Here is a 16225-nt window from a genome sequence, read left to right as displayed (position 1 = left end):
CATGCCTTGCATAGAGAGTTGTCTCCTAGTCCCCAGAGAGGGCTTGGTTCATTTGGTTGGAAATCTGCCTGCCTTCTGGTGGCCCCTTGAGGATGGAGAAGAGAGACCTGTATGATTAAACATTCCTTCTAACGTCCTCACTCCTCCAGAGCTGCGTTTACTCAAAGAACATCCGCAAAGGCACACCTCCGTCCCAACAGCAGAAGGCAGTCCATGGCACCCAGGAATAGAGAAGGCTACGGAGCCGGCAGGGGTAGAACCTGGCCCTCTACGCTCTCCTGGGGCCAAAGAGCTTTTCATCGCTGATTCCCAGTGGAGAGGCTTCCTAGACGACTGTGTGGGGTGCGTGTGTGTGCATGTGTGTGTGTGTGTGTGTGTGTGCGCGCGCGCGCGTGTGTGTATTCATTGTCAGATGGAGCCAGGTATTCACTTTAAATCCCACTACAAATGATTCAGAGTTGTCGAAATGGAATGATATCTGTATTTCCAGACGGGGAGGCGGGAAATCGAGGACATAAGAACAAAAGCCCGCGGTTAGATGTGTGTGTGTAGGGGGTGCGGGGGACGAGTGTCACAGTCACACTGAAAAACTCCACTTTCAGGTCCCAAAGCACTTCTCCCGGCAGGGTTTAACCCCGCGGCGCGGGAGGGGAGCCGGCGGGGACCTAGCGCACCCGCAGCTGCAGAGCGCCCCGGGCCGGCCCCGCCAGGTCCGCGCGGCCCTGGAACCCGCCCCCCTCCTCCCGAGCGACTCTGGGTGGGACCCCGTCCGCCCTCTGCGGCTCAGCGGGAACAGCCTCCCTTCGGGAAGGGCAAGCGGGGGGCGGGGGGGGGGGGGGGAGGCAGCAAAGTGGGACACGGAGGGGCCGGAGCCCTGTCCTTCCCGCCTGCCTCCCCACTTTTAAAGTCTCCACCGTCTCATCCTATCTCGGTTCCCAAACCCGCTTCGGTGGGCGCCCCAGGGACCGGCGCATTTCCCGGCCAGGCCAGGCTTCCCCAGCAAGGGGTCCCTCGGCTCCCCTTTCTGTTTTCTCTCCTAGGACTGCGCGGCGTCGAGGCGGCCCCAGGAAGAGGGCCCAGAGGGAGGCGAGCCTCGGTGGGGCACCGGCGGCGGGGTGCAGGGGGAGGTAGGCCTGGGGGACGAGGAGCGGGAGCCCGGCGGAGAGGAGGGAGGCGCCAGGCCCGCCAGGACCGGAGGAGGCGCGGCCCCAGAGGGCGAGGCCGGGGGTGGGGGCGCGCGAGGAGCTGGGGAGCCGGAGTTGCGCGGGGACCGCGGGGGCGGAGGGGGCGCGGCCGGGGAGGACGAGGCCCGCAGCTATTGGTCCGGGAGGCCCGGGTGGGGGGTGGAGAGTGAGAGGAGGGTCGAGTCCCGGGGAGCGCGCCGCGGGCCCGCAGTCTCCGCCGCGGTCCGAACAGCGAGTGCCCCGAGCGCAGAGCCGGCGCCCGCCATGAGGGAGATCGTGCACATCCAGGCGGGCCAGTGCGGGAACCAGATTGGCACCAAGGTGGGCCGGGCACTGGGCTTCCCTGCGGGTGGGCAGCTGGCAGGCCTAGGGTGTCGGGGCTCGACCCCCCGGTGCCGGCGCTCCGGTGCGCACCCTCCGTGCCCCTCGGTCCTCGAGTCCAACCCTGCCCTGCGCGGCACCCGGGAAGTGCTCGAGGAGTGGCACGGCCGAGGAGGGGGCGTCACAGCCGGGGACCCCCTGCCCCTCACCCCATCCCCGCTCTAGCTGGGAGCGGCCGCCCGCGGCTCTGGCGCGCCTGGAATTCGGCAGCCGGGCCCCGCGCGCCCTGCCCCGCCCGGCCAGCCCTGGAGTGAGCTGCGGGGGAGGGCGCCCTAGGCTCCGGGTTCTGACCGTCTGTCCCCCTGCCTCGCCCTTCCCAAGTTTTGGGAAGTGATCAGCGATGAACACGGTATCGACCCGGCCGGAGGCTACGTGGGTGACTCGGCGCTACAACTGGAGAGAATCAACGTCTACTACAATGAGTCATCCTGTGAGTAGCGCGGCGCGGCCGGGACCCCGCCCTTCCCCTTCGGACCCGGTGGTCCCCGCCCGGACCCTGGCCGTCCCCTGCCTAGACCCCGGCCGTCCCCTTCCCGGACCTCGGCCGTCCCCTCCCGGGCCCCGGCATTCCCCTCCCAGACTTCGGCCGTCCCCTGCCCGGACCCCGGCCGTCCCCCGGCCATTTGCCCCTCCGATCCTGACCATCCCCCCGGCCCCCGCCCAGGATCCTAGCCATCTCTGCCCGGACCCTCGGCCACCCCCCTCTTGGACCTTGGCCATCCGTCTCCCTGACTCGGCCTTCCTCCTCTAGGACCCCGGCCATTTCGCGTCTTCTCCGCCCGATCCCAGACTGGCTCTCTGGATGCCGCCCTCCGCGCAAGGGTAGTTTGCTCTCGGAAAATTTCCCGGGATATAGCAGGATGCCCGGTTCCTTCCTCACTCCCTATGGGGCGGGAAATCCGCCGTCAGTTTATTTCAAAAAGCCGAATTTGGCCTATCACGCGGCTCTGAACTCTTGAACCAGACAACCCGTTAGCTGGTGTTGTGAAATCACTTACTGGGTCTTGTCCGACTTTCTGTTTTGCTTTTTTCTTCGGTTTAAAATGTATCTCTTAATGGAGATTCTTGGCTAAAAATTTGAAAAGCGCTCCGTTAAATGTCTCCTCTGCCCCTTTACCAACCTCCCAAAACTCTTAATGCTCCCTGGAAGCTGAAGTTCCGGGTAGTTGCTGAAGTTAGGTAAAAACCGCAGGCTGTCCTTTATCCAGGGTTGGGAATCATCTCACCCTTGCCCTGGAGATCTACATATATATTGTGGCTACATGTATGCACTATTTCTGTAACAATTTTATTATAAAGGTGGAATTGTGCCCTTCCCAAAACAACAAAAAATGAAGATGTTGAAAAAACACTCAGAAAATGACAGATGCTGCACTTCCATATACGTGACACATAGCCCCAGAAATAATTACTCTGGTTTTTGGAGTCATTTGCTATTTGTCCACACAAGAGCTGGGAAGAGCAGTATACATAAAGCACTGGGTTTTATTCACTCAGCAGCTGTAAGAAAAGGTCTGGATCAGCAGGACATAGAATATGAAATTTCCAGATAGCACTAAAAAATCCAGTGATACATTGCATTTCCCGTTAACCCTTAGGTCCACTTTGTTTATATCCTTGCTTCAGTGGGGTGTGTGCATTAATAGGACTGGAGTTGTAGAGCAGAGCCTATGGGCAATCATATTAACCCCATCCTCACTAGGGAACAATTTCCTGCCCAAGAGGCATGAAAATGTGCTTGCTAACAATAGGGCTGCACAGCAAATCTCATTCATTAGAGTGTCTTCCAGAAACAGCCTGTAGGCTGGCACCTGCAACAAGGTGCTCAGACTATAGCTTGGATCCATTAGTGTGTACATATGAGGGACGTGCCGAAAAGTGGAAAGAATGTCACAGCAACACAGCAGTTTGCTGCAACAGATACAGTTTATTTCCATGGAGCTAAAAAAGTAAAACCACCCAGCAGGAAAGAGGTGTCAGGGTGAAGTGGAAAATACAGAAGGCAGGAAGTCAGGAGACCGGATTTCTCATCCTGCTTATTCCCGGAACTTCCTTGCTCTGCCCATTCACGCTTGGGCCGGTTCCCTCATCTGAACAATTTAAGGTGGGAATGTGTTGTCCAAGGCCCTTCCCAGTGCTAAGATTCTGTGATTTGAAGAAAGCCGAGTCTGTCTCTAAAGAAACCCTGTTTTGTAGCACCCAGGCAGCTGTGCTGGGGGGACTTGCTACAGGGAAGCCCATCACTCTGGAAACCAGAAAGTAACCCTTGTGGGTGGGCTTTGTTCTCTTCCAGCTCAAAAATACGTGCCCAGGGCTGCCCTGGTGGACTTGGAGCCGGGCACCATGGACAGTGTGCGGTCCGGGCCTTTTGGGCAGCTCTTCAGGCCTGACAACTTCATCTTCGGTGGGTTCCATCTTTCCTGCTTGCTTCTGCTTCTCTTTTTTTTTTTTTTTCTTTTTTTTTTTAACACCAAACTAATTTATGTGCAAGATTAAAAGCATCATGTGGCAAAGAAAAGCTTAGAATGGAAATCAACAGTCCCTAGTGTCATCATAGGGTGCCCCTTTTAATTCTTCTATTTTCTTTAGGAAAGTAATGTCTGTGTCTCTAAATGAAATGCTTATATTGATAGTTCTTTTATTTTTAAGTTTATTTATTTATTTTGAGAGGGGCAGGGGAAAGGCAGAGAGAGAGAGAGAGAGAGAGAGAGAGAGAGAGAATCCCAAGCAGGCTCCACACTGTCAGTGCAAAACCCGACATGGGGCTCCAACCCATGAACCATGAGATTATGACCTGAGCAGAACAAGACTCGGTCACTTAGCCAACTGAGCCACCCATGTGCCCCAGCCAATAGTTACTGATTTAACAAATTTTTTAGACATTAACTTCTTTCTTCCACTTATCAATTGCTATCATAATATGACAGTGATAATTTGTTTTGGTGTGTTACTCATTTTTTAACTTCAGTGTTTTTAGACCTATATTTTTCTTCCATTTCCTATAGACAATTATTTTGCTTTCTTTCTAAAGGCTGGCACCATGTGAATTTTGCTTTGTCAGAATTGGGCAAATCCTTCCCTCCTTCTTCCACCTAAAACATGATAAGAGAAAGCACCTGTCCCTCTACACACTCCTAAATAAAATTATATAACATTAAGTGAAATGGTACTGTTAAGTGCTACCAGCCTCCATCACCCTGTAGCCATGGTGTTTAGAGTCCAGGTTACTTGACAAAATAATCAAAGGGGGAATTTTCAAAATATTCAAGAAGAGACAGAATCTTGAAAGATTTTATTCCGCTCCTTTGTAGCAGAATCACTCTGCACCTGTTGTAAAGGTGACTCAGCAAGATGAACGTTCACAGAGTTTACGAATCCTTTGGGTATCATCTACTTCCCTGTCACCCTGACAACATACACAACCAATGAGACAGGGAAAGCTTCCGATAATAACTTCTTCAAGAGTTGGACCATAATTGACCCTAAGCAGAGACTCTTCTGGACCCTGCTGCCCAATGTGGTAGCCACTAGCCACATGTGGCTATTTAAATTAAAGTTAATAAAAAATTAAATAAAATCAGTTCACTTCCTCCATTGTACTAGCTATGTTTCAAGTGCTCAATAATTACATATAGCCAGTGGCTGCCATATTGGATATATGGAACAGTTCCTTCATTGTAGAAAGCTCTATTGGATAGCAGTGCTCAGGACTTAGTAGAGATACTCTACCAAATTGGGGGAACGAAGAGAGAAAATGGAAAGACACTGTGTAAACATGTGGCCATACATAGCCATTTCTATCTTAAGAGCCAAGGTAGAGGCTACAGGATGGTGGTAGATGTGAAAGGCTTCCACTTGACAATTGTATTTTAATGTTAGATACCACACATTCACTTCACTTATGTTCTTTTCTCAAAAATTACCAATGTAACAGAGTAAGAAATATGCCTGGAGGGAACAATACTACTTATCAACCGATATACCTCAATCAACAAACGCAATTTCAGTGCCTGTAAAAGGCAAAGTGTCTTACAAGCAAATGAGAGACTCCTAAGGCTGATCTGTGGCTTAAAGTTACTATGGTATAGAAATTAAATGTGTCAAAGATCTACTTTTCAACCCCTTCTCTGGAAGGGATAGAGATAGTTTCACTGAGGGTAACAGATAATCCTTTGTCATTTAAACCCTATGTATCTAGAGTATTCTCATGCAAAGTGCTTGATACATATGATCAACATCCTAGGAATGCAAGGATGGTTCAACATTGAGAAGTCAGCTAATAGATTAAGAGAAACAACACCTTAATAGGTGCCCAAAAATATTTGATAAAACTCAGTATGTGTTCCTGACTTGTATAAGACAAAAACACTTCTGCACAAGCTGGAAATAGAATTTAAGAATTACCTACTAAGGGGCACCTGTGTGGCTCAGTCAGTTAAACGTCTGACTTCAGCTCAGGTCATGATCTTGTGGTTTGTGGGTTTGAGCCCCACATTAAGCTCTCTACTGTCTGCGTAGAGCCTGCTTTGGCTCCTCCTCCTCCCTGTCTCTCTGCCCCTCCCCACATGCTCTCTGTCAAAAATAAAGAAATATTAAAGAAAAAAGAATTATCTACCAAAATACATAACTATGTCATACTCACTGGTGAAACATTAGAAGTATTCCCAGCAAAGTCAGGTATGAGAAAAAGATGTCCACTGTCTCTTCTATATTCCATGTTTCGAAGGTTCTAGCCAGTGCATAAAGACCAGAGAAAGAAAAGAGATACAAACCATTTAAAGGAAAAGACAAAATTGTTATTTGAAGGTGGAATGATCCTCTTGGATTTTCCAGATAGGCTGTCCAATGAACAGTGATTAGCATTTATAAGACCCCCGTAAGGCAACCAGACACAAGATAAAAAGACTCAGACATTATTGCTATGAGTGACCAACTGTCCTGATTTGCCTGGGACTGGGAGGTTTCCCAGGACACTACACTTTCCAGTGTTGAAACTGGTGAAGTTCCAGGCAAACTGGGACAAATTGATCTCCTTAAAGGCAATAATCAACTGTAAAATATAATGGGAAAATACCCTCTTCACACTAGGATAACAAAAGTTATACCTAGGGACAAAATTTACCAGTAATTGAGAATGAGGAGGAGTCATTAAAACAAGATATTTTTCTCCCAACAGACTGGCTAATAGTTTAAAATCTAACAGCTAGTGTTGGTGAAGGTGTTTGGGGGAAATGACAGTTTCAAGCATTGTCAGAGAACAGCTTAATGGATTCAGCAAATCAAGAATTTTGATTCAACAGTTTCAGTTCAAGGAATTTGTCCTACAGAAATGCTTGCTCATGCATCCATGGACGATGCATGTTGGTTTCTAGAAGAGCTGAACCCCTTTGCCCACCCCCACCCCCTTGCCCTTACCACCAGCTGGTGTCAGTCTCTGTCAGTTCAGTGGACTGCTCCCTCGGGGCCTTGTGATAAATAGACTTGGCTTGGAGAACAATATTCTGTATGCTCGAGATGACTCGAGCATAAGGATGACTCCCCCCTGTTTGCTTAATACAGATCAGTGCCGTCTTTCACTTTCTCTTAGTAAGTGGGTCTAGATTTTTAGCAGATGTAGACTCTTTGTAAGCCCTTTGAGTGAAATTACCCAAAGAGAGAGAGCGCTGAATGGGGACAAGGGAAACTTGGCGGCTAATTTCGGCTCTGCCACCTCTGCTGCCATCAGTCCCCTTCTCTGGGCTCCTTCAGTTTAACAGTCTATGGAATGAAGGGCCCCCAAGCATCTGGGCCTCTGTAAGAATCTGAGGGAAGCAATAGCCTGTGCCTGCCACCTGCACAGAACTACACCTCCACAGAGAATTCTGCTCGGTTTCTTCCCTTAAAGTTTCAATTAATTTCTGGTAAGAATCTGAGAGGATAGCTAAGTTGTCTTTTTTTTTTTATTATTTACATTTTAGTTAACATCCTGTGCAATATTGGTTCCAGGAGTGGAATTCAGTGATTCATCACTTACCTACAATACCCAGTGCTCATCACAAGTGCCTCCTTAGTACCCATCACCCATCTAGCCCATCCTCCACCCCTCCCTCTATCAATCCACAGTTTATTCTCTATTGTTAAGAGTCTCTTGTGGCTTGTTTCCCTCTCTTCTCTTACTCCCTTCCCATATGTTCATCTGTTTTTTTCTTAAATTCCACATATGAGTGAAATCATATGGTGTCTTTCTCTGATTGACTTACCTCACTTAGCATGATACATTCTAGTTCCAACCACGTCATTGCAAATGGCAAGGGGTGTGTGTGTGTGTGTGTGTGTGTAAAGAAGATGTGGAATATGTAATATATTCAGGAGGATAGCTAAGGTTTCTCAAACCTGAATTACAGTTGGCTGAATCTGCCTCAGTCTCAGTAAGTGTTACCAAACAAAATTAATAGAATTCATCAAGAAAAGTATATAGTTGACCCTTGAAAAATGCAGAGGTTAAGGGGTGCTGACCCCCTACACGTCAAAAGTTTACTTACAATTTTTGACTCTCCCCAAACTTAACTATGGTTGACTGGAAGTCTTAGCGACTATATAAGCAGTCGATTAACACATATTTTGTAAGTTGTGTGTATTCTGTAGTGTATTTTCACAATAAAGTAAGCTAGAGAAAAGAAAATGTTATTAAGAAAATCATAAGGAAGAGGGGCGCCTGGGTGCCTTAGTCGGTTAAGCATCCGACTTCCGCTCAGGTCATGATCTCGCAGTCTGTGAGTTCGAGCTCCGCGTCAGGCTCTGTGCTGACAGCTCAGAGCCTGGAGCCTGACACTATTTTTACTTCAAAATTGTGAGTTTTTTAAATGAATGTTCTTATTTTGTTAAAATGGCACACTCGTTGTGAGGAATGGAGAAGTGTCCCCAACGTATAAACACACTATGCTGTTTGGCAAAATAGTTGTTTTTAAGTCACCCTCCAGTTATTAAAAGAGGTAGAATTGTCTTTGGGAAATGGCTCATCCCCCATTAGCTTTAGAGCTCATTTTTTCAGAGCTGGCAAATTACAGTAAACCAGTGTCATTCCATTTCTAGGTATAGATGAAGTGTTGTTGTTTTTTTAATTTCTATTTATTTTGCGGTGGTTTTAAAAAAACAGACTTGAAGTAATATATAACTTTGAAAGTGAAAGTTATCTGCATTTAAGTTTTGCACATGAATATACTTGACAAAAACAAACCCTTTTTCTTAATGAATCACTGGTCGTATTAGTGGTCATGCCCAGAGACAGTGAGAGAGAGTTTTGTGGGAGAAAATGGAGTAACAGAAAGCCTCTTTCTGCACATGTAACTTTCCCTTCCAGATTCGGGGTTAGAGGGCTTCAGGGAGCACTTGATCCCTCACCCAGTGTGAGCAGGAGGTAAACCAGAGGATAGACTCAGAAAGCCCTGGGGACCTGTTGCCACCCGCCTGTAGCCTTGTGTTCTACGGTCCCGAGCCACCGATTAATGTCACAACATCTCATTACAGAACATGTTCAACTCATGACCCCCAAATATTTAACTGGGAACATCTGTTGCTACGAGACAGTGGCAAAATATTTTCAGAAGTCACTAGTTTCTTTTTTGTCAAGAGCAGAGAAAACCTTGTGGCTAATCATGCTGTAAATACTGAGGAAGCCAAGTGAGCTGTGTGAGCTGGACGAGGAGTCAAGTTCAGGGAGCTTGACTTGCTATGATTGCCCGTCTGCCTGCAGCCACCTACCTGCTGCCGATTGCTGGTTTCTACTCTGTTTTAATGAAATCATCTCCAGCAATTTGACAGTTGCACTCATGTTCTTTCCTTCGTGAAGGTGCGCCAGTCCTAGACTGAGCTCCATGGACGAGCATGGGTCCCCGCCCTTGTTCTTCCTGGTTCCTCTGGTGCATCTGGCCGGACTGCTGCCTGCTAGCTTGGGTGGGGAAAGGTGGACAGCAGTTAGTGGGGGCACAGGAAGGCAACGACCATTTTTGAGCCAGCTGGGCAGGAAAACAGACAATCTGTGTTTGTAAGAGAGAACGCAGTTGCTTCCTGGACGAGGAAGTGGCCACCAGGAGGGCTGAGGTGGCCGGTACTCTTGGGATGAGCTGCGAGCATGGAGGGGCTTGCCCCGTGCCCATGTGGCAAATGGAACATGGTGCTGCCATGCCTGTCATCTTGGTGTCTTTGACCAGCCAGACAGGGCAAAGGCAACAGGAGTGAGTGGCTGATCTCCCTTATGAGGTGGGACCGAGACAGACGAGCAAGGGGCTACCTGTGCCTCCTTCTGATGGGCAGTCCTGCCTTCCTGGACACATTGCTACTTAATACTGAAATGTCTTTCATGTTTTCGACACAAAGTTAAAACTGTTTGCACAGTTTTCTCTTCAAATACACAGGGGTCGGGGCGCCTGGGTGGCTCAGTCGGTTAAGTGGCCGACTTCGGCTCAGGTCATGATCTCACGGTCCGTGAGTTCGAGCCCCACATCGGGCTCTGTGCTGACAGCTCAGAGCCTGGAGCCCGTTTCAGATTCTGTGTCTCCCTCTCTCTCTGACCCTCCCCTGCTCATACTCTGTCTCTGTCTCAAAAATAAATAAATGTTAAAAAAAAAATTTTTTTTCAAATACACAGGGGTGTAGGGTAAAACTGGATCCCCCTCATCCCTAGTGCCGGTGACCCTGAGATTTTATTCCCGGGGCTAACTAGTGCTGTACACGGTGCAGATGTGTCCCACTTGACCTTTTCCCACATACACATGCACACACACGTGCACATGCGCACACACACACACAGGCAGTTGATTTGGTTTTCAGAAAATGGGATCATGCTACTCATACCATTTTGCAGCTTTTTGAGGAGTTCATTAACATAACGGGGACACTCCCTGTGACTGTCACCGTGCCTTTCTGCTGCATGGGTGTCCTCATGTAGTAATCCCCCCACTTACTGCTGTTTTTAAAACTCCCCGTAAAGGCACATTTTCATATTTTAATTTTCTCTTTTTTTTATTTTTTTATTTTTGAGACAGAGAGAGACAGAGCATGAACAGGGGAGGGGAAGAGAGAGAGGGAGACACAGAATCCGAAACAGGCTCCAGGCTCTGAGCTGTCAGCACAGAGCCCGACGCGGGGCTCGAACTCACAAACCATGAGATCATGACCTGAGCCGAAGTCGGACGCTCAACCGACTGAGCCACCCAGGCGCCCCAATTTTCTCTTGATTATCATAAGAGACATGTTTGTTTCGTTAAATTTTTATAAGCAATATGAATGTGGAAAGTTCACTCTCCTATTATCCCATCCTTCAGAGACAACCACAGTTACTGGTTCGCTGTGTATTTCTTCAATTTATTTCCTAAATGCAACTTTAAATGTTCTAATAAAGTCTAAAATATTCATTTTGCTAGCTAGGTAAAACATCTGCTTGGCCCAGGACTCAAAGGGAGCAAAAGGGCGCACAGTGAAAACGTGGTCTCATTCCGACCCCGAGCTGGTGCCCACCCAGGCTCCTTCCCAGAGGCAGCACTCCAGGATTTGTGCAGTCACTCTGTGCCTATAGCAGCAGATACATACCTGTTACACGCATACAATGACAGCCAACTGCATACACCATTTGGTACTTCGGGGTTCTTTTTTTCCTCCTTAGCAATATACGCAGGACTAGGGCTGATGGCTGATTGTATTCTGTCACATAGATACCATTATTGATTTAAGTCCTCTGTTAAAAGGTATTTCGGTTGTTTCCTTTTTTCTTTACTATTGCAAACTGCTCCTTGGCGAGTACTTGTCTGCATGCCATTTTCCACGTGTGTGGGTGGATCTATCCAGGCAAATTTGTAGAAATAAAATTGCTGAGTCTAAGGGGACTAATTCTGATACATATGCTAAACTGTTCTCCATAGAGGGTAGTCCCTGTTATGCCTCTCCGCAGTCTGGCAGTGTGGAGGGGCCTTCCCCCAACTCTGGCCAACAGTATCAGCAAGCTTTTTGATCGCTTTCAGCTTCACAGGGAAGAAACTGAATCTCCTTGTTTTCATGTGCATTCCCCTTGTGAGGAATACATCAGATATTTAAGTTATTTGAATTTCCTTCCCTGTGAACTGTTTCTGTCCTTTGCCCATCTTCCTAACAGTTTTTCCTTACTGATCTGTAGGCCTTCTTTAGATATTTAAGGCGGGTGTCCCTCTGTATGTGATACAAGTCACTGGTAGTCAACACATTTTAAACTTACTGAAGAATCACAGGATTTGGGTTGTTTTTCTTGTTTTACAGACGTCCACTTAACACCCACAGTGTTTAGCACTGATAGAAGCTGTGGAAACCTCAAGGAAATTTGCGATAAGACTCATTCCTCCAAAAGTAGGCCCTTGTGTAAGGCCACGCCCACAGTGCACTGCAGAATCCAGGGAGGCTGGCAGCAGACCTCAGTGAGAGGGCCCTCGCCCCACAGTGCGTGAGTGCCTCCAAAGTGCCTGCTTGTCTCACCTGACGCAGCACTGGGCTGCTCCCGGGAGGCAGCCTACATGGTGTCACTGCTGCCCGGCTCAGCTCCCCACTGGTGTCTCTGGCGTCAGGTATGAACCTGCCCACCCGGAGCACAGAAGCTGGTCTCTGGACGGTGGTGGTGGATTGTTGCCACCAGCTGGGTAGAGACAAAAATCAAGTGAACATCTTTGGAATAAGTGGGCAGAGGTCTATACGGTGTGATTCCTGCGCTGGCTTAGCTCTGAGCGGAAGGACAAACAGGCCTCGGTATCTCTTCTTCCTCTCATTTTCTGTGTCCACTTGACACAATCCAATCACTTGCCAGCTCCCATGGCACATCCTGGTCCTTTTCAGAAATTTGGTACATAGGGAAAGTTTGATAGGGATGCTAACAAATTTGTTTTTAAATTTTTTATACATGATCCTTTTCAAAACTAGATTTGAATACACCTGCTTACTAAATACACAAAACGCTTTTTAATAATCTTCCTTGCTTCTTAAATAACTTTTAATTTTAGCTATATATTACATTGCCTTGTTACCAGTTAAAATAATGAGAAACAGCAGTGCCTTGTTTCTATAGTTTATTATTAAATAGTTCTAGGGGTGCCTCGGTAGCTCAGTCAGTTAAGCGACTGACTCTTGATTTCTGCCCAGGTCATGACTGCACAGTCGTGGGATCGAGCCCCATATGGGGCTTGTGCTGGGTGTGAACGCTGCTTGGGATTCTCTCTTTCCCTCTCCCTCCGCCCCTCCCCACTTTGCGTGTTCTCTCTAAAAAAAATTTTTTTTTAAATAAAATTGATAATATTATCTCTCACCATCCATCAGAGGAGTAAATCCAGGCATGGAGGTGGGGGAAAGGGACCACATTCATCATGAGCCTGAGGAGGTCAGCACCAAGCACTGACTTGACTACTTTTCATAATTTACCCTACAGTGTGCCCTAGAATTTAGTTCTCAGTGGTTTTTCTAATAATTCTTGAAGTATTAACATATTGATTTAGATTAAAAAAGTCTTATAATTTTTTTTTTTCAGAAAGTGAGTCCAGTTTGGATGATTGCTCTGATAATTAGGACTGCCCTTGCCAGTCAGAGTATATGGCTCGTATTTTTTATAACCCGAATAAGCTAAACTCCAACCTAAAAATTCTTTCCAGTGAAAATATATATAAAACATTTAATGGAGAAACCGTATTGGCAAAGTTGTATTGGAATATTTCCATTTTCCCAACTCGATCCAAGTACATTGGATTAAGGAAAGTGCCTTTAAGTAAAATGGTCTCCACCTGTGGTAAGCCCTGGTGGTAAAGCCTTTTGGTATCCGCCAGAAACAGAAGAGAATGAACCAACGCAGGTTGTTTCCAGCGCTGCTTTCCACGGGATTGGGTTTGGGGCTGAAAGAGGTGTTTTTTCCCCCCGACCGTCTTAAAAGTGTGAACAACAGCATCACCACCCCGACCCCCACCCCCCATCCCCCGTGCAGCCCTACTGAAATTGTGTGCCACTCTCTTGTGCTTTGTCTCAGGACAAACGGGCGCGGGCAACAACTGGGCGAAGGGGCACTACACGGAAGGGGCCGAGCTGGTGGATTCGGTGCTCGACGTGGTGAGGAAGGAGTGCGAGCACTGCGACTGCCTGCAGGGCTTCCAGCTCACGCACTCGCTGGGCGGGGGCACGGGCTCCGGCATGGGCACGCTGCTCATCAGCAAGATCCGCGAGGAGTACCCCGACAGGATCATGAACACCTTCAGCGTCATGCCCTCGCCCAAGGTGTCGGACACGGTGGTGGAGCCCTACAACGCCACCCTGTCGGTGCACCAGCTGGTGGAGAACACGGACGAGACGTACTGCATCGACAACGAGGCCCTCTACGACATCTGCTTCCGCACGCTCAAGCTGACCACGCCCACCTACGGCGACCTCAACCACCTGGTGTCGGCCACCATGAGCGGCGTCACCACGTCCCTGCGCTTCCCCGGCCAGCTCAACGCCGACCTGCGCAAGCTGGCCGTGAACATGGTGCCCTTCCCGCGCCTGCACTTCTTCATGCCCGGCTTCGCGCCGCTCACGGCCCGCGGCAGCCAGCAGTACCGCGCTCTTACCGTGCCCGAACTGACGCAGCAGATGTTCGACGCCAAGAACATGATGGCGGCGTGCGACCCGCGCCACGGCCGCTACCTGACCGTGGCCACCGTCTTCCGGGGCCCCATGTCCATGAAGGAGGTGGACGAGCAGATGCTGGCCATCCAGAACAAGAACAGCAGCTACTTCGTCGAGTGGATCCCCAACAACGTCAAGGTGGCCGTGTGCGACATCCCGCCGCGCGGCCTCAAGATGGCCTCCACCTTCATCGGCAACAGCACGGCCATCCAGGAGCTGTTCAAGCGCATCTCGGAGCAGTTTTCCGCCATGTTCCGGCGCAAGGCTTTCCTGCACTGGTTCACGGGAGAGGGCATGGATGAGATGGAGTTCACAGAAGCAGAGAGCAACATGAACGACCTGGTGTCCGAGTACCAGCAGTATCAAGAAGCCACGGCCAATGATGGCGAGGAAGCTTTTGAAGACGATGAGGAGGAGATCAATGAATAGAGGCGCCTCCCTGTCTCGGATACCATAGTTCAGATGTTCTTCCTTTAACTCCAGAGCATCGTGACCCTAACGGCCGCCACACGGTGCTCTGCTCTGTGTGGGTACAGGCCCCTCACCAGTGCTACAGAATTGCACTATCAGCCCTCTGGAATGAAGAAAGTACATCAGAATAGCAGAGAATTGGCAGTCCTACCCAATCAAGAGATCAGACGACAGATTTTCTACTGGAAGACTTGAAACAATGAACGGGCCATCGATGAAGGGCTAAATGACTTGACCTCGCCTTCTGTTTAGTGTTCGACCATGCTGAGAATTAACAAGGAAGCCAGAAACCCTGTTTTTCATCCTCTGTGATGAAACCTAAAGCTGTGCAGTGTTGCCTTATATTGAGAATGCAGTATGGAACTTTAAAACAACCTATTCGTAATAAAACACTAAAATTGTTTCTTTGCCTCTTCCAGCCTCTGTTTCCAGGAGATTTGTTACTTTGTGTTGTTATAAGGGTTACTTGGGTACCCTGTCTCTTCCTGGGGTGAAGTGCCTCTGCCACTAAGTGAATGAACTCAGAGGAAAGACTTTCCTTGAACTGCAGGCTTTTTAAGGGTGGCAGCATAAAAGCAGCACACACACAAATAAAAGCCCATCATCCCCATTCACAACCAGCACTTAGACCTCCCACAGAATCTTTCACCTCCCTGCGTCATGTCCTGGTCAGTCCCAACCTTCCCTAATAGCTGGGCTAAGATTTGCCAGAGGAGCTACAGAAAATGACCTGCCAGCTTCCAGCCAAAGCCAGGGGGATGTGCGAGCTCTTGGTGGGTGAGGGGGCACCAGGCAGGGCCAGCTTTGAGAGCTGTGTGCTTCCTTCCAGGAGCACTCAGGGCCAGGGCAGAGACTGAGGGCTGTTTTCTGTATAACAGATCACCACCTTACAGTTTCTAAAACCTGACACAACTTCTGTAAGAGGTCTTGTAAAGCCAGACTCCACAGGACATGACCAGGCTAGTCCTACTAATTAGCAGACATCGCTGTTCACCTTTGTCTCTGGTTTCTTTCTTTCGGCCCCTTTGAAGTTAGCTGTGAACATGTGACTTTGCTTTAGCCAAAAGAATGTGAGTGGCATCTCACTCCAGGTGGAAGTGTCTAAATGCTAGTGCTTGACCCTCAACTCTGCCTCTGCCGGATTCCTCCATCAGTCTGGGCCTCAGTCACCGCGGAGCACAGCCCTCTTGTCCTTTCAGACAAGGAGCGAGAAAGAACTGTTATTTGGAGCCATTTCCATCTGAGGTGACCCCACAGTGTAACCTAGCTCCCCCGCGACAGAAGGCCTGAGCTCTGTGATGCCATGGCTTACACCCAGTAACTATTTATTCTGGGCTAAGCCCTAGCCGTGGGCAGACAGAAAAGTAAGCATTAAACACAGCAGCAGGATTTGGAACCGCAGTGAAGACAGACCTCACTTTTGCAGAAATCTGAACTACTTTGTGGGTCAGGCTCCACGTAGGACCCGACACGGGCAATGCTCACCACAGTGCTGTGGGCCTCCTTGTGCAGACCAGGAAACCCACAGGTGGCCGTGCTAGCTACTC

General features: G+C 48.9%; 1 protein-coding gene across 2 annotated transcripts; it reads left to right on the top strand.

The window, feature by feature from the left end:
- Positions 1-1346: 1346 nt before the first annotated feature.
- On the top strand, positions 1347-15081 carry TUBB6 (tubulin beta 6 class V). Of its 2 annotated transcripts, none has more exons than XM_019433871.2 (4): positions 1347-1505; positions 1887-1995; positions 3859-3969; positions 13573-15081. In XM_019433871.2, the coding sequence occupies exons 1-4, from the start codon at positions 1449-1451 to the stop codon at positions 14634-14636; spliced, it is 1341 nt and encodes a 446-aa protein (XP_019289416.1). In that variant the 5' UTR covers positions 1347-1448; the 3' UTR covers positions 14637-15081. The 2 variants fall into 2 exon arrangements, with proteins under 2 accessions (XP_019289416.1, XP_019289417.1); XM_019433872.2 differs by lacking the exon at positions 1347-1505 and adding an exon at positions 2317-2387 and having other exon boundaries at positions 1883-1995.
- Positions 15082-16225: the final 1144 nt, after the last annotated feature.

This window comes from Panthera pardus, unplaced genomic scaffold, assembly GCF_024362965.1.
Source record: "Panthera pardus isolate Hobbes unplaced genomic scaffold, ASM2436296v1 HiC_scaffold_15, whole genome shotgun sequence".
In the NCBI taxonomy this organism is placed as follows: domain Eukaryota; kingdom Metazoa; phylum Chordata; class Mammalia; order Carnivora; family Felidae; genus Panthera; species Panthera pardus.
Note: the sequence above shows the minus strand (reverse complement) of the source record. Positions and strands in the feature narration are given on the sequence as shown.

Excerpts from the sequence above, each read along its gene's own strand:
- TUBB6 (XM_019433871.2), top strand. The coding sequence starts at position 1,449 with ATGAGGGAGATCGTGCACATCCAGGCGGGCCAGTGCGGGAACCAGATT. Across the intron at positions 1,996-3,858 it reads CTACTACAATGAGTCATCCT|CTCAAAAATACGTGCCCAGG; the intron begins GTGAGTAGCGCG and ends GTTCTCTTCCAG. Across the intron at positions 3,970-13,572 it reads GCCTGACAACTTCATCTTCG|GACAAACGGGCGCGGGCAAC; the intron begins GTGGGTTCCATC and ends GCTTTGTCTCAG.